This window comes from Stegostoma tigrinum, chromosome 22 (assembly GCF_030684315.1).
Source record: "Stegostoma tigrinum isolate sSteTig4 chromosome 22, sSteTig4.hap1, whole genome shotgun sequence".
In the NCBI taxonomy this organism is placed as follows: Eukaryota; Metazoa; Chordata; class Chondrichthyes; order Orectolobiformes; family Stegostomatidae; genus Stegostoma; species Stegostoma tigrinum.
Genome location: NC_081375.1, coordinates 37,656,801 through 37,684,119, shown reverse-complemented (window position 1 = coordinate 37,684,119; position 27,319 = coordinate 37,656,801). Strand labels below are relative to the sequence as shown.

Genomic DNA, 27,319 nt, shown 5'->3' with positions numbered 1-27,319 from the left:
AATGTTAAGGGCTTCCACCTCAAGCATCAAGAGTGGAGTGGGGGAGTTTTTCACATTCTGACTATCCAAGCTCCTCATTCTTTTGTACACCACAAATCAGGTCATCCCATAACCTCCTCTGATTCAAGGGAAACAACTTAACATATCCAATAATTCCTCAAATCTGCAATTTTCAAACCCTGGCAATATTCCTGAAAATCTGTATGCTCAAAGGAATAATGCCATCCCTGTAAGAACAACAAAATTTTAGACAAAATTCTTGTTGCAGCCTATTTAGTGTCTGATCCAGTACTTTAACACCTTGGATGACACGTCCATCCTAGGCCTCCTCCAGTTTGTGTGCAGTGTCATTGTGGCACTGGAGGAACAACACCTTATATTCCACCTCAGCAGCCTACAGCCCAAAGGGCCTAAACATGGAATTCATCAGTTTCAAAATCTCCCCATGTCCAACCTTCTCCCTCATCCCTGCCTCCTTGGCCTGACATTGCCTGATATTACCTGACCATCATCTTCCCTACCTATCCACCCTACCCCTTTATCAACCAATCCCTACTGCACCCCTCCCTGCATCCAACCTATAACCACCCCACTCACCTTTCCACAGCCCCACCCATCCTCTTTCCATTTCCCAGCACCCTTCCCCCCACCCCCCAACTTCTGAAGGGTCCAGTCCCAAAACGTCAACTTTCCTGCTCCTGATGCTGCCTGGCCTGCTGTGCTCTTCTAGCTCCACAGTTACTACCCTGTTTTGTTATTCCTTGTTCAAGTGAAAGGAAAGCATTCCATATGTCTTCTTTACCTCCTGATCTACCTGCTCCACAACTTCACTCCCTCTGCCTCACTCCAGTTGAACAAATTTTCCCCTTGCTTGGTTTGCTCTCCCAAATGCATAACCTTTAATTTCTCTGGATTGAATTCCATTTGCTATTTTCCCATCCACTCAAACAAGCCACTGATATCATCCAGCTGCAACAGCCACCCTCCTCACTAGTAACTGTCTTGCCAATTTGTAGCTTCTGAACTTCCATATCATGCCTCCCACGTTATTTCTAAATCATTAGTACATACCATAAACAGCAAGAGATCCAACACTGAACCCTGTGGGCCACCACTGGAAGTTGGTCTCCTTTTGCAGTGAGCCATTTCTGGATCCAATTCACCACATTCCCCAGGAGTTCCAAACAGCTTTAATCATAACGACAATGGAAGCAAAACATCATTCTGGTGTCCTTGGAGACGGAATGTACTGGGGGAACTAAATCTAGCCAAATTTGTCATGACTGGTCCCAGAAGTTGAGTATACAATGCAGGAACAGCACTGTAAACTGCTGGCACTTTTCGTAATGTAATAAAAGACTTTGAAAGTAACTTTCTGAAATGGAAATCATTAATGCTGTTTATCAGTTACAAGATTAATGCTTGGCTACAGTCAAGAGGTATTGTAATGTGCTGAAACTACAGCTTAGTCTAACCCAAATGTCTTTAATTCAATGCTTAATAATGGAATCAACTGTTTAATAAACAAAGTTCACAATTGCTAATATCTGATATCTTTGAGACTGATTCGTTCACTGTAGTAATTTGGATCCCGTGGCAGTCGGTTAACCTTAGTTCAATTTCCACTCAATTGTTCTGAAGAGATTAAAATCAACTTGAACTTTCTCAACTGCAATTCCTTACACAGTTCACCAATCTAAGTTATCGCAGCCATGACAACAATTCATCATTTGTAGCTTACAGAACAGATACATAAATTAGAACTGCAAACTTGAATGTGATCATATTTTCTGGATGAATATAGGGACAAGTTAATTTCTGAAACTGATTTTTGTCTAATTCAAAGTGAAAGAACTGCTTGGTTTTATTTTAAGATGGTGATGGAGCCATTCATTCTAAGTCTTGGAGTTCTCTTAAAGCTACTTCCAATTCATTTTCAATTTGATACTGGATGATTTTTACAGAACATAAATTAGGCTAGTGGAAAAAAATTTGCATTTTTCTGGAACTGAACATTTGCAAGGTCGATTTTAGAATAGACAGTGAATGCAGAGGCAAATATGCCGAGTGATGTTATGACTACCTGTAAGAGATTTACATATTTACTGAATTAAATGGGTTAATATGAGAAGCAATGAGGAAATGTATATTTCCCCATTAATAAAGAACATGAGATGGACTACCAACATATTCTCAAAAATCGTCACCATAAATAGGAAATAGAAGTTAACATGGATTTAGAAACTTTTATTCTTAAAAAATCTCAAACCCTATGAGCATAAAGTACACAGTCTGCTGTGCCCATTTAATTAAAATATTTCTTCATAGGAAAATAAATTTCAACATTCACAGGATCAGAACATTGTACTAAAAACTGAATTGCATTTTTCATAACTGCATTGTGAATCTACGCAACAAAACTGGACAAAAAAGTCAAAAAGAAAATCTAAACAAAATAAGAATACACCCATTAAAACAGAAAATCTCAAGTGAGCATCACCATTTTTTATTTCTGAGCAACATACATTTGGTGATTTTAGTGAAAAAAATCGTGCTGCTAATATCAGCAATGGTGAACTCACAAAAAGCAGCCCACAAACACATTATTGATCTTTGATACCGATTTCCCCTTTCCTGTTATTGAAAACTGGTGCTAGGTTAAGGGCATCTCCAGGTATCAGCTGTATTAATGTTATCAAGTTGGTTAAGCAACCAGTTTGAAGAATTCCCACAAGCAGCAAGCCATGAGGTAAAATACTATTTTTTAAAAAAAGCAATTTTAAAGCAAGCAAAGAATTGGACTAAAAACGTGGGATTAAAAAGTAGTATAAACATGAAACTCGGAAAAAATTAAGTGTGGGAACAGTAAGGGAAATTGGAAATGCCACGAGCGCAAGATTACTCGGAGGTTCAGATGTTTCATAAGCATTACCATATCAACTTAGCACACCTTTAAAATCACTTATGCCTCATTCAGCAGTGTTCAGCCTTTTCCAAAGGGATTTTCTTTTTAAAAGTGAAACCAATTGTATAAAAATGCTAATTCTCATCAGTTCAGTGATTGCCAGTCTTTATATATTAAAAAACCAAAAACAAAATGAGGGCCTTGCTGGCTGGACCAGCATTTATGGCCCATCCCTAACTGCCCAAAAGGCAGTTAAGAGTCAACCACATTGCTGTGGGTTTGGAGTTACATGTAGGCCAAACCAGGTAAGGATGGCAGTTTCCTTCCTTAAAAAGGACAGTGCACAAGTGAACCAAATGCATTTTTCCGAACATCAATAATGGATTCATGGTCATTAGACTCTTGACTCCAGATGTTTGTTTTTTTTTGAGAGTTGAAATTCCACCACCTGCCATGGGTCATCAGAAAATCAGGGTCTCTGGATTAACAGTGCAGCAATACCAACACTAGGCCATTGACCCCGCCCCCATGCTCACACTCGAGAGTACCTTAAATGGTCTAAATAAGGGAAGTTCATTGGTTCCAAAAAGGAATTAGAAACATCTAAAAGACAAGTAAGCTATATATAACGCATTTAAATTTGACAACTAAAAACAACCTTAAAATAGGATGTTCCATGTCTTCCCAAGACATGCTTTCCCCCTCCCCCCATGCATCTTTACAACCACCTCATCTAAATTAAATTTTGACAGTAAATTATGGATTTCCCCCTTTAACTGCACATATGCTGATTTCTGAAATAGCTAACACTTGACATTTTTGCAGTCATGCTTATTGTAAAATCAGGGCCACTAGTCATTTGATTTTTTGCAGGCATTATTAAAGTGGTTTCTGTATTTGGTGAAACTTCCACCACACAATATTGCCCCATATAATGGTCTTCCCCATTATCTCTATTTAAAATTAAGTCTAAGAAATAACAAGCCTTTATTTTCTCACGTCAAGAGCATAGAATCTCATTATGCATTTTTGTATATTAATTGACTAAATAACATGGCAAAGATAGCAACTTACATAAAATTTCCTCATGTGAAAAACCCATGATGTGCATTGCCTCCATGGTTTCTTGGAAGTTATCTTTTTCCTGCTGTCCAGGGATAGGGACATAACCATTGGATAGGAAACGGTAACTATTAAATCCTTCAAGCAACAAATCAGCTGTGTATTTAAAAAAAGTTTGAAAAGTTCCATTATTGGGTTTCATATCAGAAATTGGTGGTGTGTTCACAGGAAATAAAGTTATATTGTACAAAACAAGACTTCAGATCTTACTAAAAACTAAACAAGGAAAGGTTGACAGTACATAAAGAAGGGAGGATCAGCAGCATCAAAAGCAAAGATCCAAAAAGTTATGAATTACAGGAATCAGATTTAAACCTGAGAATTAAAAGGCAGCCTAAAAAACAGTACACTGTTTCATATGCAAAGTCTCCCTTCTCTCCCTAATTTTTTCCTACATATTTCCTAAATGGAGACACTTCTGTCGGGTCGTACTCGTTTGCTTTCACAAAGGCAGTCAGACAGTATTATAATAGCCAAGCCAAAATGCTTCAAACACAAGGTGAACATTAACATGTTTGACTATAAAAGTAATCAAAACTCATCAAAAAACCATTCAAACTCTTTATTAGCAAAGGTCACTGGATCGCAATGAGGGCGAATGTGGTTACTGTTCCTTTTATCTCAGTGGATCCAGAATTAAGTTGGGGAATGGAAACAATGATTCTCTGGCCTGTTATGGTTTAATGCAACACTGGTCATGCTTCCAAACAATAAGCAGTTAGGAGGCAAACTGTACCAAAATACAAGTAAATTCTGCCATAAACGTTAATACCAACAGAATATGACTTAAGAAATGAGGAGAAACAAAGCCCTAGCAAAAATGTGAACTTGCTAAGGCATTTGTACAGTGGGTCACACTAAACTGTTCCAGTTCCTGTCTGAATGCCAAAATATATGCAATTTAAAAATTAAGCAGTGTTGATGCTTGCCACATTATTTGGGAAAATCATGTGCAAACCAACTGTAGATATCATCAACTTTAATTTTATCGTAAGTTGAAAAAATTCCAACTTGACTATTTTGTAATAACTTCAGAGACTAAAGCCCTAACTTAAGTCAAAAATCAATTCCAGATGTCTGCTTTCCAAACTTCAGTGGAAATGAATGTTGCTCTGCAATTTTTTAAACTATGCCTGAACTTGGACTACAATGGAGCATGGTGAATTCACCATCTAAATGCTTATTTCTGATTAGCTCTACAAGGTGAGGGGGGAACAAAAGAATATTTCTCTCAACATGATTCATTCCAGAAATTATTTACATTTGAGATGTTCTCCTGCGCCACAAAGCAGCTGATAGAAAATATGGAATGTTCTTTCTTCCTTGGCCTGGCGGATTGCTCGCGATTTTTCCAGGAGATCTGGTCAAAGTCAAGGATTCATTTTAAACATTTCGTTAGTTAGTGAATTCCAAGATTGTCAAAATGCAGAGGTTTTTGGAACAATTGACAGATGGCTGCCATTTACAAACTGTTACCTTAAATAGTGCTGGTTGAGAGAGAAAAACTTGAGTATTTATTGACTGAAGCAGAACAGTTGCAAAACCAAAAAACTTTTAGGATGGTGCAGAGTTCAGTAAGATTGTTAACTTGTTACTGAAGGTGCTCAACTTGTGACAAGAATTCCCTACAATCAAATTTATTTTCTTGGTTTCCAAATCAAACTGGGCTCACTGAAAATATTGGATTAATAACTGGTTTGTGCACAACTGTCCAAGAATTCAGAAAGGTTCATTTGGCCCTCCAAATCTGCTTTACAAGTGAACATGAACATGGCTGACCTTCAAATGTCAGCTCCATCCTTCTACATTATTTCCATTCACCTTCAAATCCATCATGAATTGGTGAAGCATTTTCCATCTCAAACAGTTTAGAGCATTAGCCAAAAATCCACTAAAAACAAAAAGCCTTGTATTCCTAAAAGTATTGCATGCCAGCAAATGACCAACTGTACACTAGCATTTCCCTTTCAAAGGTAACCAATGAGGATACAGGTCTCAATGTTGGCTCCCACAATGTAACCAGTCACGTCAAAGTTGATACGGATAAACTTGCCCTACAACAAAAAGGAAAAAAACGTTAAGCACGAGTCCAGACTTAGCACTTTTGTAAGAGATGGTGTGCTTGATTTGTATAAAGCTGTAAATCATATGCAGTCCTTACAAGAATGTTGCAACGTATAACAATTCCAAATAATCCTAAATTGAGAGAGAGGCGCTGCCAGCTGTTTAAATTACTTATATCACCTGAGAATCTGCAAAGTTAAGGAACAAGATCTGTCTGGAACTGATCAGACAGACAGACAATTTTACCTCTGAGAACATCAATTATCAGTAAATGACAGGCAAATCTACAACTGGAAGTCAAAAATCAGCAAGAGAATATTTAGACTGAATTAACCACAGTCGAAATATCATATGGGGGGGGGGGGGGGGGGGGTGGTGGTGGAAGAGAGAATCGGAATACAGCAGATGACAGAAATAAGCAGAAACCAACCTAAACTGATTAGCTGTATTTCAAGCAGTTTTCCAATGCTTTTAGGGAACTTTAAGCTTAACCGTTCACAGCTCACTTCATTTTTGGTGCAGAATGAAATTAACAGACATTACAATTTCTCCTATCTAAAATCAAAGAGTTACCAAAACTCACCGACTTGGCTCTGTGATTTATTTACCTTATAAAAAGGCCATATTTGAGCTTTAAGTTCAAATTCCCTGTGTAAATGTTAAATTTTCAAAAAAGCTTCTATAAAACAATGCCAGCCCTGTATCAGCAGGGATAGGAATCTTACCACCTTGAAAACTGATGATTATAATCATATTTCTGCACTGTAAATGGATTGCTATTATTCAAAAACAAAATCAAGATTAAATCAGCACAGATCCCAGCTGACACTGGCCAAAGTAGTATGTTTTACTGAACATACCAGAAAATTCAGTTTAAGGGAAAAACGGGCTCAGGGGAAGGAGAGGCTCAAGACTGGACAATGAAATAGGAAATAGAATGAGGAACGATAAAAAAGGTACAGTCCTAGAGAGATGACAAAAAATTTCCAGGTAGTGAGAAGAGAATCTGCGGAAAAAGCAAAAACAAAGACTGAAGAGAACATCAACTTGGCACAAAGCCCTTTTGATCATTTCAAAAATCAACTCCAGTAAGTTTTGATTAAGCGCACATTTTTACTTTAATTGCTTGTAAGTAATAAATAATTCCACTAAAAATGGAAATTTACTCACTGGAAAAACATTCCTTCACAAAGTTGTTTGAGAAGATTCAAAAACATTTTTGTCCCATTCCACAGATGGCAAAATGATTCTTCATAGTTATCTATGGAGAACGACAGCCTAACTTAAATTTGCCATATGTTGCAGGCGGTCAACTCATGTGGTTACCTCGAGTGTATTTTCATATTTTACATATTACAGAAGCTGCACATGGTTATCTAAGCAGCTAAATGTTGAGAATTAACTGATCACAAACCAAAACAGAAATTCCAGAATTCCCTCCTTAAAGGCATTGAAAAATCAACTTCCAGTATATGGGCTGCAGTAGTTCAAAGAAGTTAACTCACCATCACCTTCTAAAAGGCAATAAATACTGGCCCAATGAGCAACACCCATGACCTCAGTGAACAAAAGTGGATCATGAGATAAACAAAACAAGAAGAGTGAAAATCCAGAGATAAATTTTTTCCTTACAATGGCAACTGTGTCAGGAAGCGTTTTTCTTCTTCTAATAGGTTAGAAAGAGAATAAACAAACAATGTCACCTTGAAACTCCAACGAGCATGCACTGGCTTTGTTATTGATTGGAAGGCTTTTCATTCTGGTTTAGGAAAGGTACAGCAAATCCTACATCCGCACATTCATAACTCAAATTCACCCATTCTCACCAAAAAGCAACATGCACAGGCAAACTCATATGTATGACTTTTAGCTTGCCTTTTTTAAAAAAAAACTAGTTTTAAACGGACTCCGCACTCAAGAATTTCATCGTTCACAACAGTTCTCTGAAGGAGAACCCTCATGCATACAAAGGGCTATTTATTTCAAATTTTAATATTTCTTGCCAATTTTAATGGTTTGTGTAGACAACAGTTTAGATTTGTACATTACATGTAGCTCTATCAGAGCATGCATTTATGCAGTTTTGCCAATTCAACCCAATTGTTATTAGATGCCCCAGAAGCCCAAACACTTTCCACAAAGTCATTCAACCAGCCAGGATTTTTGTTTTCTTTACAGGCAAATTTTAACCAATGCCATTGGAAACTAGATGGCAGCGGCACAAATGCAACCAGAATGTAATCGAAGATACAGTAGGACTATCAAGGCCACCTTTGTTGCTCGATAGCCAATTCCAGGGATACACGCCGAGCCACACTGGCTATAGTGTGCTTTACTGAACATACCAGAAAACTCAGGAGCTCTCGCAAGATTGTCTGTGCCATCCACAAGCTGTTGATCACACATTTTGGCAACAACAAGCTTGCTGATGGCTGAGGCTGAGCATTTACAGCTGGTGCAACTCCAGGTTTTCTTTAAAAAGAAAAAAAAAAGTGTGTTTGACCAGGGTTCTGGAAGAAACAACTTTGTGCTACATTGGAGGCAGCTTAATTTCAGAGACTCATCTTATCAAGATGAGACTATTTCTCAGGACCTGGTCAACATGTCCCAGTTTGACTTTGAAAGCCTGATCAGCCTAAACTCTTACACTGAACAGGCTCATTTGAGAACGTGTTGCATTCTATGCATCATCCACATAAATTACCACAAAAGTTCAGTAAGGACACAAATTGCTGAGAAATTGATTCTTAAGTCAGGGGAGGAACAGAAGACGTTTCACATAGAAAGAAACAATTTGGAAGAGACGGAATTCAAATGAAAGTGGAGGAATGGCAGTGCCATGGAGCCAGAAAGATTAGAGAAAGAGGAAAAAGAACTAAAAACCTGACTGCTGTGCAGCAATTTGCTTTTCTCCTGTCAGTGTTCATCCCATCAACATTTAAATACTTTAATTTCATTCACAAGCTAAAGTAAAGCATTGCTGTTTAATGTTGAAATGTTTCAAATCAGTACTTAAAATGTACACCCATTAAGAAACTGCTTTAGCTAATCTTTCCACTTTTTCCCTAAAATCATTTCCTTCTTGAAATTCTGTGTAACAGGTCACCAAAACTCCTCACAATGTTCAAACATTTGATTGGTATGATGATAGCTGGTGCTGTAGACATTTCCAGTTTTTAAGCTTCTACAACATCTATCAAGTTTCAGAATAAAAATACCATGGGGATCAGACCATAGCAGCTTGAAAACATTTAATAAGTTACAGATGTACTACCTCAAACCCAGGACTGGAAAAAAGTTGGCTTCAACATTCCTTTAACATTTCACACTTCCAAAAACTATTGCTTCAATTATTTTGGAATCATCATCTTGGCCTCAAATATTTTGAAGCAATAAACAAAATCCATCTGGAATCCAAAACCCCAAATATGGCATAGTGGTATATGTTAAAAGCTTGTCCCCCGAATCCAGATTACCACAACTTTCCAAACAATATCATGCAACTCATCTCTCCCCACCCCCCCCCGAAGAAGATTCATCTAGATGTTGTTACGATTACATATGGCAACAAGTCAAAGCGGGGTCTCTGCAGTCTGCTTTCTGGAGAGACCACTCTCTCCGTGACTCCCTTGTTCGCTCCACACTGCCCTCCAACCCCACCACACCCAGCACCTTTCCCTGCAACCGCAGGAAATGCTACACTTGCCCCCACACCTCCTCCCTCACCCCTATCCCAGGCCCCAAGATGACTTTCCATATTAAGCAGACGTTCACCTGCACATCTGCCAATGTGGTATACTGCATCCACTGTACCCGGTGTGGCTTCCTCTACATTGGGGAAACCAAGCGGAGGCTTGGGGACCACTTTGCAGAACACCTCCGCTCAGTTCGCAATAAACAACTGCACTTCCCAGTCGCAAACCATTTCCACTCCCCCTCCCATTCTTTAGATGGCATGTCCATCATGGGCCTCCTGCAGAGCCACAATGATGCCACCCGAAGGTTGCAGGAACAGCAACTCATATTCCGCTTGGGAACCCTGCAGCCATATGGTATCAATGTGGACTTCACCAGCTTCAAAATCTCCCCTTCCCCCACCGCATCCCTAAACCAGCCCAGCTCTTCCCCTCCACCCAATGCATCCCAAAACCAGTCCAACCGGTCTCTGCCTCCCTAACCTGTTCTTCCTCTCACCCATTCCTTCCTCCCACCCCATGCCGCACCTCCATCTCCTACCTACTAACCTCATCCCACCTCCTTGACCTGTCAGTCTTCCCTGGACTGACCTATCCCCTCCCTACCTATACTCTCCTCTCCACCTATCTTCTTTTCTCTCCATCTTCGGTCTGCCTCCCCCTCTCTCCCTATTTATTCCAGAACCCTCACCCCAACCCCCTCTCTGATGAAGGGTCTAGGCCCGAAACGTCAGCTTGTGTTCCTGGGATGCTGCTTGGCCTGCTTTGTTCATCCAGCCTCACATTTTATTATCTCGGATTCTCCAGCATCTGCAGTTCCCATTATCACTCTCTGCAGTAGATGTGTGTTAGCCTGACGGAGTGCAAGCTAGCCTTTCAACTGAAGCAAAAGTTGCAGTCCCTTCATTTGGCTCAGGAGATCCTCAGCTGGAGACTACACAAGGACAGTAGTGTGAAAGTATGCAAATACAAAGACTACCAATGAAAAATTGCTACCTGCAAGAGGGTTAAACAGTGCATCCTACAGGATTTTTTGTAAAACAGTTTGCCTTGGAAAACTATCACCATGCCTATCTGGGGATTGCAAGACTCTAAAGCCACCAGGGACTCAACTGGCATTGTAAGCTGTAGGATATTATCCAAAACCTTTTACAGAACTATTTTGATACTCATAGCCCAAGAATGTTAGTTGGCATATTAATGGGACATGCAAGAGGCAGACAGGCAAGCCTGTGATGCCCTCAGGAATAATACCTCTCTAACCATAAAAATGCAAAGGCCCAATGCCAATTATGCATGGTGATAAGGCAATCTTGACCTCTCATTCAATGTTGAGAAGTGTTTCTTCTGAAACTTCAGTCCAAGTTTAGATTGAAGTTTCTCAGCTGCACCTTAGATGATCACAGCAGATTTGCATTTGTTCCCTCATTCTTCAAGGTGGTGTATGTCAGGATATTCACATACCTTACCTAATTAATAAAAACCTGGTATGCATGGTACCAGCCTATTCTAATATGTAGATTGGTGATGATCAGTCTGATTTGTAAAATTTTAATTGTTGATTATATTAGCAAATAGCTTAACCAGTTAGCGTTTCAACAGCATAAGTGACTATTAATGATCTCAATATTTCAAACATTTCAGCAGGGATGTTATGAAATAATGACACTCATTGGACTAGGAATAAGAGATCCAGGTACAACGTTCTAGAACACAGATGTGAATCCCACTACATCCGACTGAATTCACATTGTACAATTCGAAAACAATTAGTCTACTGATAAAAACCCAAACTGTTCACTAATGTCCCTTCAAGAAGGAAATCTGCTATCCTTACTTGGTCTGGTCTACATGCAACGCCAGACTCTTAGCAACAACATGGGTTCTTAGTCTCTGAAATGGTCCAGCAAGCTACTTGGTTCAAGGGTAGCTCAGGATAGGTAATGAATGCTGGACCCAGCCAGTGACACCCATATTCCACAAATAAATACAATTTAAAAAGTGGCATTAAAAAGATCAGGGTCGATACAGTGCGAAGTTGAAGGATCACAGCCGGTTAGGCAGCAGAGCAGCAGGAAAGTCAACATTGTGTGTCTGCACACTTCAACCTTTGCAGAGGACTCACCACTAAAAGAGCCTTCTCAAAAGAGCCAGGTAATATATTCACATCATTTAAAAAGCATTAGAATTTGCAAAGCAAAAGGATATAAAATTCTACCTCAAAAAAATCAAGATTTTAAAGAAAAATCCAGCTTTTTATTCTCTGGCATAAATACCAGATCACAGATGACATTCAAGTTTTAAAAACCTCATTAAATTTCTCCACTTTGCTTTTGGAGTGACACTTGACAATCAACAGGGAAAGGAGCAAGAGTCAAGACCCGATATAAAACTACATTTGTCTGCTGTTACAACATCTTTCAGATGAAAAAGATTAAATCTACCTGGTTAATGGCACTTCTGCTCCCATGGTAGCCCTGATTAAGAAGAGCTTTAACAGAGTCACTTGAAGGTCAGTTTTGAAGATTTAGTGCAATGGGTTTTCACAGCAGCAATACAAGTCAAGGGAAGATACTGAACCAAAAATAGGTTAGGTGAAGAAACAAAAATTGAAATTGCTGGAAAGGCTCAGCATGTCTGGCAGCATCTGTTGAGAGAAATCAGAGTTAATGTTGCGTCCAGTGACCCTTCCTCCAAATTGATGGTAACTGGGAAATAGTCAGTTATGAAGATAACGTGGGCAAGGGGGTAAGGAGTAGGTGATAGGCAGAGACAGAACCCAAAACAGAAGAACAGTTGGACAGTCAAAATAGTGGATAACAACACGCTTGGGAGAACGAATATCTACCAGAGACAATCAATGGCTAACAATGGGTTATGTGTAATAGCAGTCCATGTGATAAGGTCAGGCGTGCGCAGGTTAGGGTGAGGACATGGGAAAAGCTGCCTCAAGCCCTACAATTATTGAACGCTATTATAAAGTCCAGAATGCTGTAGAGTTCCCAAGCAGAAAATGAGTTGATGTTCTTCTAGCTTTGTTGCACTTTTCTGGAGCAAGCCAAAGACAGATGTTGGCCAGGGAACAGGGTGGTATGTTGGGGTAGCAGGCAATGGAGGCTCAGGATCTTCTTTTGCAGGCAGAACATAAGTGTTCTGCAAAGTGGACACCCAGTCTATGCTTTACCTCCTCAGTGTAGAAAGGGTTACATTATAAACAGTGAATGCAGTAGACTAGATGGAGAGAAATGCTTTGGGTCCTTGGGCACACCGAAGAAAGGAAGCAAATAGGCAGGTGCTACACTTTCTGCCGTGCCAGGGAAGATGACATGGGGCTGTTGGTGGTGGTGGGGGGTGGTTGGGGTTGAGGAAATGAAGGAGCAGTGGATCTGGAAGTTCTGGAGGGAATGGTCCTTGTGCAAGTCTGACAGGGAGGTGAGGGGAGTGGAATGTATCTGGTGGTGGTATCCGACTGGGGAGATAGCAGAAACGGTGGTTAACGACGCTCTGAATGCGGACGCTGCTGGCATGGTACGTGAGGTATCAATGTTGTAGGAGGATAGAAGGGTTGAAAGGCAGGAGATGAAGAAACGCTTGAAGTGGGAGTCTTTAAGAAATTGTTTTAAAAAAGGAAAAAATTAGGAATGCACAAGCAGCCAAAATTTGAGGAGCACAGATGTCAGAGGGTAGTGAGGTTAGAGGTGGGAGGTGATTACAGAGCTAGGCACACCAAGGTCATGGAGGGGTTTGAAAACATGTTGAAAATTTAAAGTCAAGAAATTGCTTGACTGAGAACCAATGTAGGTGAGCAAGCACAAGGTGAGGGGGAACTGGATTTGGAGAGAGTTAAGACTTGGGAAGTAGAATTTTGCATGGCCAAGAGGGTAGAATATTGAAGACCAGTCAAGTGTGCTCCAGAATCATTATGTCTGGCAGTAACAGATTCAGAAGGGTTTCAGCAGATGAGCAAAGACATGGACAATTCTACTTCCACTTTTTCCTATGTTTCATTCACAACACAGTTTACACCCTTGTATGTTCTAAAAATAATCCAAAAAAGGGGACGAAAACATAACGTATCTTTTCACAAGCCACTTTGGCCAGGAAAATAGCTTTTAGTCAAGTTAATTCAACCAAGTTGTTAAATGAAGTCTGACCCATTCTGGAATGTTACAGCAGAGTTGAGTTTACCAGGTAACAGAAATTCAAGATTAGCCACTATTGTTGCTCATTGGCCTTCCTTCTGCAAAACCTAAGCATAAATCTTTGCTTCCTAAAAGGTACAGACCTCCAGCTAATATCACAGCAGAGGCCAAAAAGTGCAAACTAGGATTTTTAAAAAGTAATAAGTTTAAATTAGTATCCCCAAATGCACAAGTGACCATTTATATCCAGAAAAAAAATTGAAAATAAAGGAAATACCAGTGAAACGGATATATAATTTCCTAGGTAGGCTTCACGTAGAATGAATGATGCAAATCAAAGATTTTGCCCATTTTCCACACCAGAAGTTCAAATATAGACAGCAGAAACTTGTACGTGTCAAGAGACAGCACTGAAACTGGTGGCAAGGCTGTACCAGTATTGCATCAAACACAAGTAGCAATTTTATAATAGCTTAATACCCAACAGGACAAGACAGAGATGGCAGTTATATCTGCAGGTGATGTGTCAAGAATGACCACGTAAACACAAAATTTCAATTTTCCCTCATTCAAAAAAAGGGGACGATGCAGTAGTAATACATCACAAATTTATAACTGCATGAGCACTGAGGAAGTTAATGGAACTGAAGAGTGACAGATCCCCAGGACCTGATGGTTTCCAGAGGTTGTTAAAGAAAGTAGGGGAGCACATTGTAGATACCCTAACTATAACACTTCAGAGCTCCCAAGATGCAATAGTAATCTCTGGTTGAAAAATTGCATATTGCACTGCACTTTTTAAAAAGGCAGTGAAAAAGGAAAACCTGGCATTTACAGACTACTTTGCCTAACATCCGGTGATGGGAACGTTGTTGGAGTCTATAATCAAAGACTGGGTAGCTGAATACCTTAAATTTTCAATTAAATCAGGGAATGCCAGCATGACTCACAACAGGTACATTCACAACATGCCTGACAAAACCTCGAAACAAATTTTTGTGTAGTGACTAAAAAGGTGGTGCACAAGGGAATGTCTACAGATGTTGTTTATACTGATTTCCAAAAGGCCCATGATAACAGCCCACATAGACACTTGACTAAAAGAGAAACCAGCAGAACTGATGCAAAATTACTGGCTGGGAAATGACCGGAGTAGCACCGAGGCACAGTGGGTAGCACTGCTGCCTCACAGCATCAGGGACCCAGGTTCAATTCCAGCTTTGGGTGACTGGATGGCATTCGTATGTTCGCCCCAGGCCTGCATAGATTTCCTCCAGGTGTTCCAGCTTCCTCCCATATAGTCCAAAGATGTGCAGGATAGGTAAACTGGCCATGCTAAATTGCCCCATAGTATCCAGGGACATGTCCAGATTTAGAAGGTTATGGAGTGATCAGATCAAAGTCTTCAAGAAAAGACCTGGTTAGATAAACTATTTCCACTGGTTGGAGGTTCCAGAATTAGTGGGCATAATTTAACACTAGGCCAGGCTGTTTGAGATATTGGGAAGCTCTTCTGCACGCAGGGATAGTTGTTAATTCAGAAATAAATAACTTTGTTAAGCAGGGGTTTTAGGGGATTGTGGAATTCAGCCACAGATATCACTGAATGGCAGAACAGGCTTGTGGGCTGAATGGCTTAGTACTGTTCTTAAGTTCTTACAGACTATAAGTAGCCATGAGATTTAGATCTCTATCTCTTTCCACCCCCCCAACCCATGCTTGCTTAAAAAAAATTTAATATGTTTTGCCTATTTTTAAAAACAAAACTAAACTATTGAGCCATCTTGCAAGTCTATAACTACTTGAACAGTTATAGTATTTAGTATGTGCTGCTAAGCCAATCCACATTGGCTAAGCATTCTTGTTGAACAAATCAGTTATAACTTGTGCTTTGTTGTTAGATAGTAGAATATTTCATGGTTATCTTCACAGTTAAACGACGGGTTTGGATATTAGGAACCAATATCAACTAAGATGATTAGAGTAGGAATTGAAACAACAAAATGCATGTAGAAGATAAAAATATTAGGGACAGCTGCTAGATGAAGTTTTGAAGATGACAATAATTCAGCATCATTTACTTACAAAACGTGAAGAGTTATCATTTTTCACAGTTTTGGCATTGCCAAATGATTCTAATATCGGGTTTGCTTGCAGAAGCTGCCGTTCCAGTTCTCCCTGAGACAGACAAGAGAAGCCATTAGAGAAATGATAACATGACAAACCCGTACCAACATGGAAGCCCCAAATTACCACTCAATAATTCAGTTAGTAGATGAATGCCAATTTGGACTCAAGTGGTGTATAAAGCTTGCAGGCCTATTTCTTTTTGAACAAATGATGACATTTTACTACAGGAATGAGTTGGAGATTGCTAACATGTGATAGGAACATGAAGCACAAGTTTGCTTGTCATACCCACTAATATCTGGCCAGAGAGGAAAAAACAGTTCTGTCAACATCAAATTCAACTCAGGTTTTAATGCCAAGAGAAGACATGATAGTTTAAGAGAACACTTCATATATTCCACTTGTCACTAGGTATACAATTACTGCAAGCCAAAATATGATCACTACCTTCATCTGGTCTTGCAGTGGTCAGATAAATTTAATTCTAGTGACGTCACAAAACAGATGGTTGGAATCATATCTTTTTAAGAAGTAGTTAACAGTGCAGGGTTGGCATAGCATCAAAATAGATGCTATCTAACTTATTCATCAGTCTGATCTAGCCTGGTCAAGACTATATCCAAACTGCAATGACAAAGAGGATACTGCAGTACTTTTTGGAACTGTGGATAAAGTACAGTATTAACCAGGTTACTACTTTGATTACAAAAAGTGACCAGTCTTGCAAGTAATGCAAAAATTGTTAGTGGTTTTAAAGAAGTGGAGGATAACTTCAGAAAAATACTAAAAATTTCCACGTTTTCATAGATTCTTGCTAAGACTATTATCTTTTAAACCATCAGGGAATTTATTGCTAATTTGATTCTAGAATACTTGATTAATGCTTGTAATATGTTGGCTTATTAACTGCTGAATTAGTTTATTTGAAAGATTTAATGGACAGTGCTGAAATTGTCCCATAGATTAAGAACAAAATTTTTATTTTCCCACAATGATGCATTCACAAGAGAACACAAGCTACAACCGTGTCCCATACACACTGAAGGAGAATAAGTATGTTTCAGTCATTTAATTATAGGAATACACAAGATAAATCTGGTACTCTCAATTGATGTTCATTCGTGGAATCATCTCTACCCCCTCAAAACAGTGGAACTATATTTTGAGAAGATTTGTAGCTCAGGTTGAGGTTCTGGATGTGAGTTTGTTCGCTGAGCTGGAAGGTTCGTTTTCAGACGTTTCGTCACCATTCTAGGTAACATCAGTGAGCCTCTGACGAAGCGCTGGTGTTATGTCCCACTTTCTATTTATCTAGTTAGGTTTCCTTGGGTCAGTGATGTCATTTCCTGTATTGGTGATGTCATTTCCTGTTCTTTTTCTCAGGGGGCGGTAGATTGGCTCCAAATCAAATATGTGTGTTTGTTGAAGGAGTTCCGGTTGGAATGCCATGCTTTGAGGAATTCTCATGCGTTTCTCCGTTTGGCTTGTCCTAGGATGGATGTGTTGTCCCAATCAAAGTGGTGTCCTTCCTCATCTGTACGTAAGGATACGAGTGATAGTGGGTCATGTCATTTTGTGGCTAGTTGATGTTCATGTATCCTGGCGGCTAGTTTTCTGCCAGTTTGTCCAATGTAGTGTTTGTCACAGTTCTTGCAAGGTATTTTGTAGATGACGTTCGTTTTATTTGTTGTCTGTATGGGGTCTTTTAAGTTCAACAAATAAAACGAACGTCATCTACAAAATACCTTGCAAGAACTGTGACAAACACTACATTGGACAAACTGGCAGAAAACTAGCCACCAGGATACATGAACATCAACTAGCCACAAAACGACATGACCCACTATCACTCGTATCCTTACGTACAGATGAGGAAGGACACCACTTTGATTGGGACAACACATCCATCCTAAGACAAGCCAAACGGAGAAACGCATGAGAATTCCTCAAAGCATGGCATTCCAACCGGAACTCCTTCAACAAACACACATATTTGATTTGGAGCCAATCTACCGCCCCCTGAGAAAAAGGACAGGAAATGACATCACCAACCCAAGGAAACCTAACCAGATAAATTGAAAGCAGGACATACCAGCGCTTCGGAGGCTCGCTGATGTTACCTAGAATGGTGATAAAACGTCTGAAAACGAGCCTTCCAGCTCAGCGAGCAAACTCACATCCAGTGGAACCACACACACACACACACACACACAAACACGACTGTTTGGTTTGTCACTCAATCGCAAAAGGTGCTTTTAAAGGCAGCCTCATTAACATAAGTCCACACATACTTACTATAAAATCAAAAAGACCTTTAGCAAAACATTTGACTAATACTTGCATAAGGTGGTGAAGGACAGTTAAAAGACTACTCGAGTGCTTAAGAACCAGAACAATTTTTTTAAAAAAAAACTCAATTTCCTGGCTGTTCTCATCTGCAGTCAAGCGATTCCTAAGTGGTGCTCTACATCCAGACATGAAAATTAACTTGTTATGAAGTAGTGGTTGGTTTAATTTCAGAAAACACACAGAAGTGTGACTGGATAAAACCATAAGCTTCAATTGACTACAGCTTGCTGCTCATTCATGTGATTGGCAACTTAAAAGCAAGTAGACCAACTTTATATCAAACATTGGAGGTAGGTATTTTAAAATTTGGTTTTACAATACCTTGGGGCAATACAAGATTAATTCACTCTATCCACATTTCCAACGAGACAATGGTAACTATTTTAAAAAGTTATCATAGTATTGCAAAAGCATTGCTAAGAATGGAAGTTAAACTCAAACAATGATTACAGTAAGTAGTTTCCTATATATATATAATAGAATATCACAAAAATCTGTTAAAATGAAGGAACAGCGAAGATGCACAGTTTTAGGCTAAGATACAAAACAATCAGTCCTTTAGGTCCAATGTTACACAGAAACTAGAAGACAGGCCTTTCAGGCCAGTGAGCCCACTCTGCCCTTCACGGCCGATGCCCTATCAAACACCCATTCCTGCTTTCTCTCCATAATTTAAGATGGTAAAAACATCAAGGGTTGTTTCAATCTTTTGCACACTAGATTATAGCTCTGAAAATATTTTCTTGCATCACAATGCTTGAAGGGTATTACAGGCTTTCATTTGCATCATCAAATTTGTAAAATCCTTCAGGTTTCACATTTTAATGCATGGTTGATGCAATCAGCTTGACAGGTTGTGCCCTACACAAATGCCAGTTAAGCATATTCAGTTGGTCTGAAATTAGCACACATAGGACAGAAAAGTTAACACAAAATCAAACAAGGTAAGCCTCTGCTTTTGGTTCTTAAAATTTAAATGCATTGCAATTGTACTTTTGTCAACTAAGAGGGATAGTAAAATTCATAGGCTTCTCCACTACAATTTTTAGACTGCAGTCGATCAAGATACAGTACAGTTCAATCATGTCTCAATCATATGACTATCCAATTTGGGGAATCCTAATGAACCTGATGAATAATTTCAAAAGATGAACAGAATCCTGATGTTAAAGTGATTTTAAACACCAATTATTTCAATTCTAAAATTGAAGATTTCCTACAGATTTCATGTATTTGAATTTGAACAGTCAAAATAAATCTAGACTTTAAATACAAATCTTAAAAACCTCTGTGCACAGATCACCTGCAGTACGCATTTAATGATCAAGTTAAAGTTTGAAGTTTAGACAAGCAATTTGAAGTAACAATAGTTTTCAATGGACTTATTGTATTCCATGAACTACATAGTGGGACAGAAGTAATACTGATGACTATCAACAAGCAACTTCTGTAGAAGTCTAGGGAACCCATTTTATTTTGCAACAATCCAAAAGATTCAACTTGCATCAAATGCCATGATCCAAGTTTAAAGAAACAGGGGCAAACACACACACAAGTTTGCTTAAAGAGGAGCACACTTGCACAGTGCCCAAATTATATTTTTGGGAACTCAAAACTCAGATGGTTGAGAGATTAATGCACAGCATTGCATGGTGGGGTGCACACCAGGAGGCTTCCACAGTGCACATGCAGAGTTTGCTGTCCGTAACAACTGCGACCTGCAGGACAAATAGCAAGCCAAAAGGAAAATAGCCAGTCAACTATGATCAGTCACATGATATTAAGGTGGCTGACATGGTTTGGATCTCAAAAAAAGAGCACGGCTTCTGCCTCTTGAAATTAGGATTGTTTCAGACCTGAGTATTTAGGCATCAGGCAAAAGGAGTTGTATGCCTTCAGTGACTTGAGATAATCTTTCCATGTTTGTCTATATTAGAGAATGGCACAGTGTACTTCATGGATGTATGTTTGCATATTCATCTGTTGTAGTGAGAGAGCGAGACTTTCATTTTGTTCCAATTGTTGCCAGCAGCCTGACTGATTTTCTTTTCGCTCATTACATTTCTATGCATTTGCAGCTCTGCAAATTGAAAAAAGTCTTGACCTTCTTCTGTATTTGAAGCCCTGAGCCTGATTATCAGAAATATGAACAAAAAACCTCACCTTCTGACTATTTGACCACCAGTCATTTCCTATGGCTAGAATTATTTGAAGTATACCACTATATGCAAATTCCATTTGGTGGATTAACTCCCAATGTTCTGTTTGATTGGTGCCATCCAATGTTGAAGCCAAAGAGAGCTTAGAAAAATCTTGAAACTAAAATTTAAAAACCCTGATGTACAAATCTTAAAATAATAAATTCAAACAGTGAGTTTACACATCAAAATATGGTGATGAAAACAAAGCCCAGTCTTTGTGCAGATATGGCTGTGACATTCTATTCATTGGACAAAAATACCCAGGACAGTTATTGTTGCACCAGAGCCAATACAACCAAAGTGAAAGGGCTAATATCCAAGTATAAGCTGTGCATATTCCTTATTCTCAACATCATGCAGCGAAGTTATTTATTGAGCCACAAACATCTGGGACAGGGAAAGAAATGCAATTCAAGTTAGTCTCCAATCAAGCAAACAGACCTAGCAGAGCACAGCAAGTTTTCCTTTTATTTTAATGTTTATTGTACAACAGGATTTGATTTAGAGTTGCACATATACTGGTCACAAACATGATTAGTTATTGATATCTGAAACTTAAATCAACTTTTGAAATGCGAGGAAGAATTTCAAGTTAAATATTTAGATAAACAAAAAAAAGACATCCTTTGCTGTATAATCTTAGCCTCTTGTACATTTAAAACATCCAGGTTTGCATTTTTGGTTGGCAGATAATAGTCCAGTACTCATTCTGCAAAAGGAAGCTGCTGTGACAACTAGAAGATTAAGTGTGCAAGTTGCGTAAGAGTTAGAGGGGAAAAAAAACAGCAATTTCCTAACATACTGCACCAGTGATTCCTGCAATATTCTTCCCCATCATACCCCTCCAAAACAACAGCTATTGGAAAACATGGAAATGGGCAAGTTATTTATAATTATGGACCAAGATTCTGAACTCTCAAAATAAACATCAGATTAAGAATTTTCAATAAAAAAGGTGTTTATGACTTATGGTGGAAAAGAAAGCTCTTGTCAATTAATGGTGCACTTTTCAAAGAGAGTAATTACTGGAACAATAAAACAGATCATGGCTCTGTCATACACTAATGCAGTTTCAAAAACAGCAGTGGATTTTGATTAACAATCCAAGTAACCTTGACACACAAGTGAGTTTTAGGAAGTGTGTCACATTTTGAAACTTCAAAATCTCAAGGGCTATGCTTCATATCTAAAAGGACAGTTTTAGAAGATATTCACATCTACATCTTCTCTAATAGTTTGAGATTAGATATACAGGATAAATTTAAAATTAACATTTAGGGAAAAGTACAAAATAGTTTTCACTTGATGCAAGTATGTTGAAATGCCTTCTAAAGTACAAACCAGTCATTCTGTAACAATGAAAGTATTGGAGATAATGGGAACTGCAGATGCTGGAGAATCCAAGATAACGTATGAAGCTGGATGAACACAGCAGGCCAAGCAGCATCTCAGGAGCACAAAAGCTGACGTTTCGTTTGGTTTTAGCAGGTAAGCGGTGAAATAATGCTAAGCAGAATAGGAAAGGCATAATCAAGAATTAATGCCATTGTTTGCTGCAACTTTAATAAACTCAGTGGGAGTAAAGATCCTGTCTGTTGCACGCAGGAACAATAGCATCCTGTTTCTTGTGCCCAAGGTGTGATATGCCATAAGATTATTACCAGTGACTTAAACTACATGCTACTCACATATAACAGTGACGTTCCACTCTGTCAATGGGCAGAAACAGATAGCATACCAAAATAAAAACGTTAGAGACACACCAACACATTTACATATGACTTCCAATCTGCCTCAGAAACAGGAAGCATGCTAACATTGAAGGCAGGTAGATACTATATGCACAAGATTTAACAAAATTGTAAAGATAATTTCAAAATCCTGTTTAAAAAATCTTTATGCAGAAAGTTTTTATTCCTACAGCACAACAGGATGGAGATAAAAGCAAATCCAAAAACAGGACCACCTGCTAGGAAGGTCAACAATCACATGAAATTAATCTGAAAACATTCACTAATGGGTGATCATAAGGAGTTAAGACAAAAACAAAAAAGACAAATTATATGCTTAAGCAATGTTATTTCCTTAACACATTAAATGTCTAAATCCCAAGCAAAGTTCCTGAATCACATAAGTGAAGTGTTTGGTTTGTAACTAAAACTGTCCAAAGAAAACCCAAAAATCATCCCACTTCTCCACCCTCTCCCCACTTCCAAGCATATTCTTTTGTAAAAGGAAACTAAGTGTTAGTTGACCACAAAATTCAGCTACCCACATTTCTAAGAACAGCCAAGAACATAAAGACTGTAAATCTTTGACATCTGAAGGTCTATTACAAGACTGAAAAAAAAACAAAATTCCAAACCAATCAAGTATCAGGAGACAAAGTTTGATGAGGGACAAGTTTTAGACACAACCTTAAAAAGCAGAGTGTTCCAGGAAAGGAATTCCAGAAGCCTGTAGTGCTCATGGCACAGGCACCATTGGTGCTGTAATGGGACCTTGTGGGAGGAGGACTGAAACCAAGAGGCTGGGATTGCAAGAATGGATGAAGTTAAATTAATGGGGCAGGTGAGAAGGGATTTGAAAATTGTAGAGGGAATTTTTAAAATCACGATGAACCAAGTGGCACTGTAGATCAGCAAGTGCAGGGGTAATGGTGAACAGGGTTTGGTGCTAGCTGGAACACAGGAAGTGTGTGTTTTGGATGAGTTCAAGTTTTAAGGGTGAGGTGTTGCAAAGGATAACGAGCATATTGCACAAACCCTGGAACAGCAAGTTTAAAAAGTAACAAAAAATTGAGTTGAGTTTCAGCAGCAAACAAGCTCATACAGCAAACCAAAGTCAGTAGTCAGGACAAGAGACATCTTGAAATGGATCGTAACTTTACATTTTTAATCTACAAAGGACAGCACTACAAATATAATTGTTAAAACAGATAAGTATACTACTGCATCTAATAAACTTCCTATTGTGGAAACAGGAATGCTATATTAATCATTTCCACCCTCTCCCCTTAACGGAGGTTTGACATAGTTGTGACCTAAATTATGACTTTCTTTTTATTTCCCTTCCCAATAAAGCATAAGACTGCCATCCCACATTGCATAGAAAATCTGATTCCAGAGAGACAGGATATCAAAGACTAGGCTCAGCCTTAGCAAACAGGCAACATGTTAAGGGATTGGACACTCTGGAAGCAGGAAGCATGTTTCCACTGATGGGTGAGTCCAGAACCAAAGGACACAGTTTAAAAATAAGGGGTAGGCCATTTAGAACAGAGTTGAGGAAAAACTTCTTCACCCAGGAGAGTGGTGGATATATGGAATGCTCTGCCCCAGATGGCAGTGGAGGCCAACTCTCGAGACACTTTCAAGAAAGAGAGATGGATAGAGCTCTTAAAGATAGTGGAATCAAGGGTTATGGGGATAAGACAGGAACAGGATACTGATTGTAGATGATCAGCCATGATCATATTGAATGGTGGTGCTGGCTCGAAGGGCCCAAATAGCCTACTCCAGCACCTATTGTCTATATTTGTGAGTAACTTCACATATTCAGTCTAGTGAATAACTTTCCTCATAAAAAGGTATCCACTTTTTATATAAGAAACTTTTTGCCTTCAAAGACACAGAAATGAACCCCATCAAGGGATCGTTAATTCAAGAGATAGCCACTAAATTTGAGAGGTCATTACACTATGATGTTCCATTTCCTGTAGAGATGCCCATTCAAAAATCAATACTTCAAAAACAAAAAGGAAATGGTAGGCTCACAATTAAACATAATAGCCAAAAATTTTGTCTCCCTTTTTCCAAAGCATTAAGTATCATCGAGTAGAAAGTATACAAGCATTCAACTGCATTCTTCACAAGTATTCTTTAGTCCCACATGTTTTAGTACAAATAGTATTCAAAAAGTTTCACTTTTGGTAATAGTACATGGAAAATAAGGGTTCAATTACAAAAGGTAGCTGAAACAATGGAAAGTCATTTTATTTCAGAATACAGCTTTTAGGAAAAAAAAGACCCGAAAGCAATTAAGTGCATGTGCTTTTTTTTAAAAAACGTTGGCACAATGACTCCTTTTAGGAGCAGTTAAAGCAATTGCAAAAGGAAATAGGCAAGTGAAAGGAAAATTTAAAAAAAATAAAGTAATCAAACTGGAAGAGGTGTCAATCACATGCTGCAAAGAGTTAAATTGAACAGCATTTAACACTTGCCTGATGTTTCACTGGTTTAGGCGATATGGGCTGCGTGGTCGCAAACAAATAAATAGTACTGTTAGGAAATACACATTAACTTCAAATATGCATAAACTACAAACAGCTGGGCACATTTCCCCAAGATTTGCAGAGCAAGCATTTCACTGAAGCAAAGAATTTGCTTTTACTCATGGAATTAAACAAAACTTTTGGTGAACTGAAATTATTCACTGAGATGAATATAAGTGCGTATAGATTTTAGTAATGTCATTTAAAATGGCACTTCAAAGGCTACATTTAATACTTTCTCTATTGCTATCCAGCATTGATATAGCAGGCTCTTATTATCTGGTTTTGCACGGCAACAGCACTAATAGCACTGAAGGTCAAATCCTAACAAACCATACCCTTCAAAAGGGGGAAAAACCTTTGCATTTAAGACTTTGTTTGTATCTCAAATTCTCAAAATATTGAGTGTAATTGAAGCATGGCGTTTATGACAGATTAACCACAATGCAAAACTTGTGCTGTGCACATTCCAATAAAACATACTGAAATATTTATCTATGGTCAGGAAAGACAGCTCATGGGAGACAATGCTCAGCAAGAAATTAACTTAGTACTTAGCAGGATACAATTTTATCCCAACGGTTGAGCATGTTGTAGTCAAACTTTTCCCCCAAAATGCATGACTTTATACAGTTTCACTCATAACATGAATTTAGTAAAAGGAGATGGTTTAGCTGGATACGGATACTTTTAGGATTTTTTTAATGCCAAGGATGAGGGGTTGGAGGGAATGTAATTTTACCATAATAAAATTTAAACTTGAGCAACAGGGCAACAGTTTGACATCATGAGGTTTCTCTGCAGAATAGGCTGGGGAGCTGGGACAATGATTAGTTTCCACCCTTTTCATCAGTGATGGATCAACGTATTTGTGTTATAAAAAGCAGTCTCAGGAATTAAAACTGGAAAGAGAAATGCTACAAAGTGCAGACATACCATGTAATATATTACAGGTTGAGATGCCTGGCAAAAGCAGCTTTTAAATCATCCAAATTCCCCAGAGAGTGACTTTATGACTTTCGTTGCAACAATAATTTCAAGTATTTGCTATAACAATCCATGGTGTGCCTGTTGAGACACATGCAGTGACTAAAATGTAGAAAGGAGGTCACTCTAGTCTCTTGGTACTTTTAAAAAATGGAATGCGAAGGTCAGAGAGCTCCAAAAACAACATGAATTTGTCCAGTTTTCATAACTTCAATTGTTTGCACACTCCAGAACAGATGAACACAGTTGTCCCAAGAATGATCCAACCACTGAAAACTGACTGGTGTATTGTTACAGTCAGACATCCTTCCTAGGTTTTCACTTAATTTCATAGCAGTTGTCTCCATACAAAGAGCATGTTAATTATCCGAAACACCTAATTTTTACATTCCAGGAGATAAAACATACTCATGTCTGAACATAGTGCACTAGAATGCAGGTTATTTCACAAAATACCTTATTCCATCACATTGTTAGGGCCAAGTTACATTACAGGGACTATTTTGAAGGCGTAAGCACAAGTTATTGATGCCATGCTGTAAACAGCAAATACATTGCATACAGCAATAACACACAGTACACTATTAATTGTGTTATTTGCATAAGCCAAAAAAAATCAGCATTAAAAATTTATTGCACCAAGAAATTAAAACAAATATACCTGCATCATACAATAGTGGGATTAATCCCACTTGGCATTTTTTTGAAAAACTTAACTCACTGGAATATTGTGGTCCTTTCGTCCTTTGTGGGAAGAAGCAACATGGGCCAGATATTGTATAACTTTCTTAGTGTTTTCTGTTTTGCCAGCACCAGACTCTCCTCTATTGGAAAAAAGGGACAGGAGAAAAAATTAATTTTGGATCAGTGCATACATTTTTTTGGCTCATAGTATATATAATACTAACTGCAAAGAATTCAAGGGATCATGGATTGGACAGCATCCATTCTGGCATTTCATTGTCAATTATTTTCAATACTTCTTAGGAGGGGACAAAGGACTCGATTCTCACCTTCATCCTATGACGGGCCAAAATTTTTCAGTCACTTAGATCTAAAGCTTTCAGGAGCACCTACTCCAATTAAGGACACAGAAACTGAAATCTTTTGAAGTGTACTTTTCCATCACGTGTGTTGTCAAACAAGTTTGGGTTTAAGCTAACTAGTATATGAGAAGCATTACTGCAGACCAGAAGGAAGATTTTCAGGAAGAAGGACATAAAAAGAAATGGGGTAGCATTGCTGGTTTCAAAAAAGAAAGAGGGGAAACCAACACAATGAGGAATGATATGAGCGCCAGTGGTGTGGAATGTGTACTGGTAGAGCTGCAAAACACTAAGGGCAGAAAATGATAGAAGGATTGTATGCGGGTGACAAAATGTAGTGGCAATGTGGGGGGGGCGGAAGGTATCAAACAGGAAACTTGATCTGCATGACATGGGGTGGCATGG

General features: G+C 38.7%; 1 protein-coding gene across 4 annotated transcripts in view; it reads right to left on the bottom strand.

Moving 5' to 3' along the window:
• The window catches only part of LOC125463506 (myosin-10), a 156,919-nt gene that overhangs the window by 62,928 nt on the left and 66,672 nt on the right, over positions 1-27,319 (bottom strand). For 2 of the 4 annotated variants that reach the window (XM_048554815.2, XM_048554816.2), the window contains exons 5-11: positions 26,590-26,692; positions 24,831-24,860; positions 22,297-22,317; positions 16,014-16,106; positions 6,018-6,081; positions 5,289-5,387; positions 3,980-4,123 (exon numbers count right to left, since the gene is read on the bottom strand). In XM_048554815.2, coding sequence (XP_048410772.1) covers positions 3,980-4,123; positions 5,289-5,387; positions 6,018-6,081; positions 16,014-16,106; positions 22,297-22,317; positions 24,831-24,860; positions 26,590-26,692 — 554 coding nt within the window. The remainder of the gene's footprint in view (positions 1-3,979; positions 4,124-5,288; positions 5,388-6,017; positions 6,082-16,013; positions 16,107-22,296; positions 22,318-24,830; positions 24,861-26,589; positions 26,693-27,319) is intronic. The other 2 variants (XM_048554818.2, XM_048554819.2) reach the window with 2 other exon arrangements.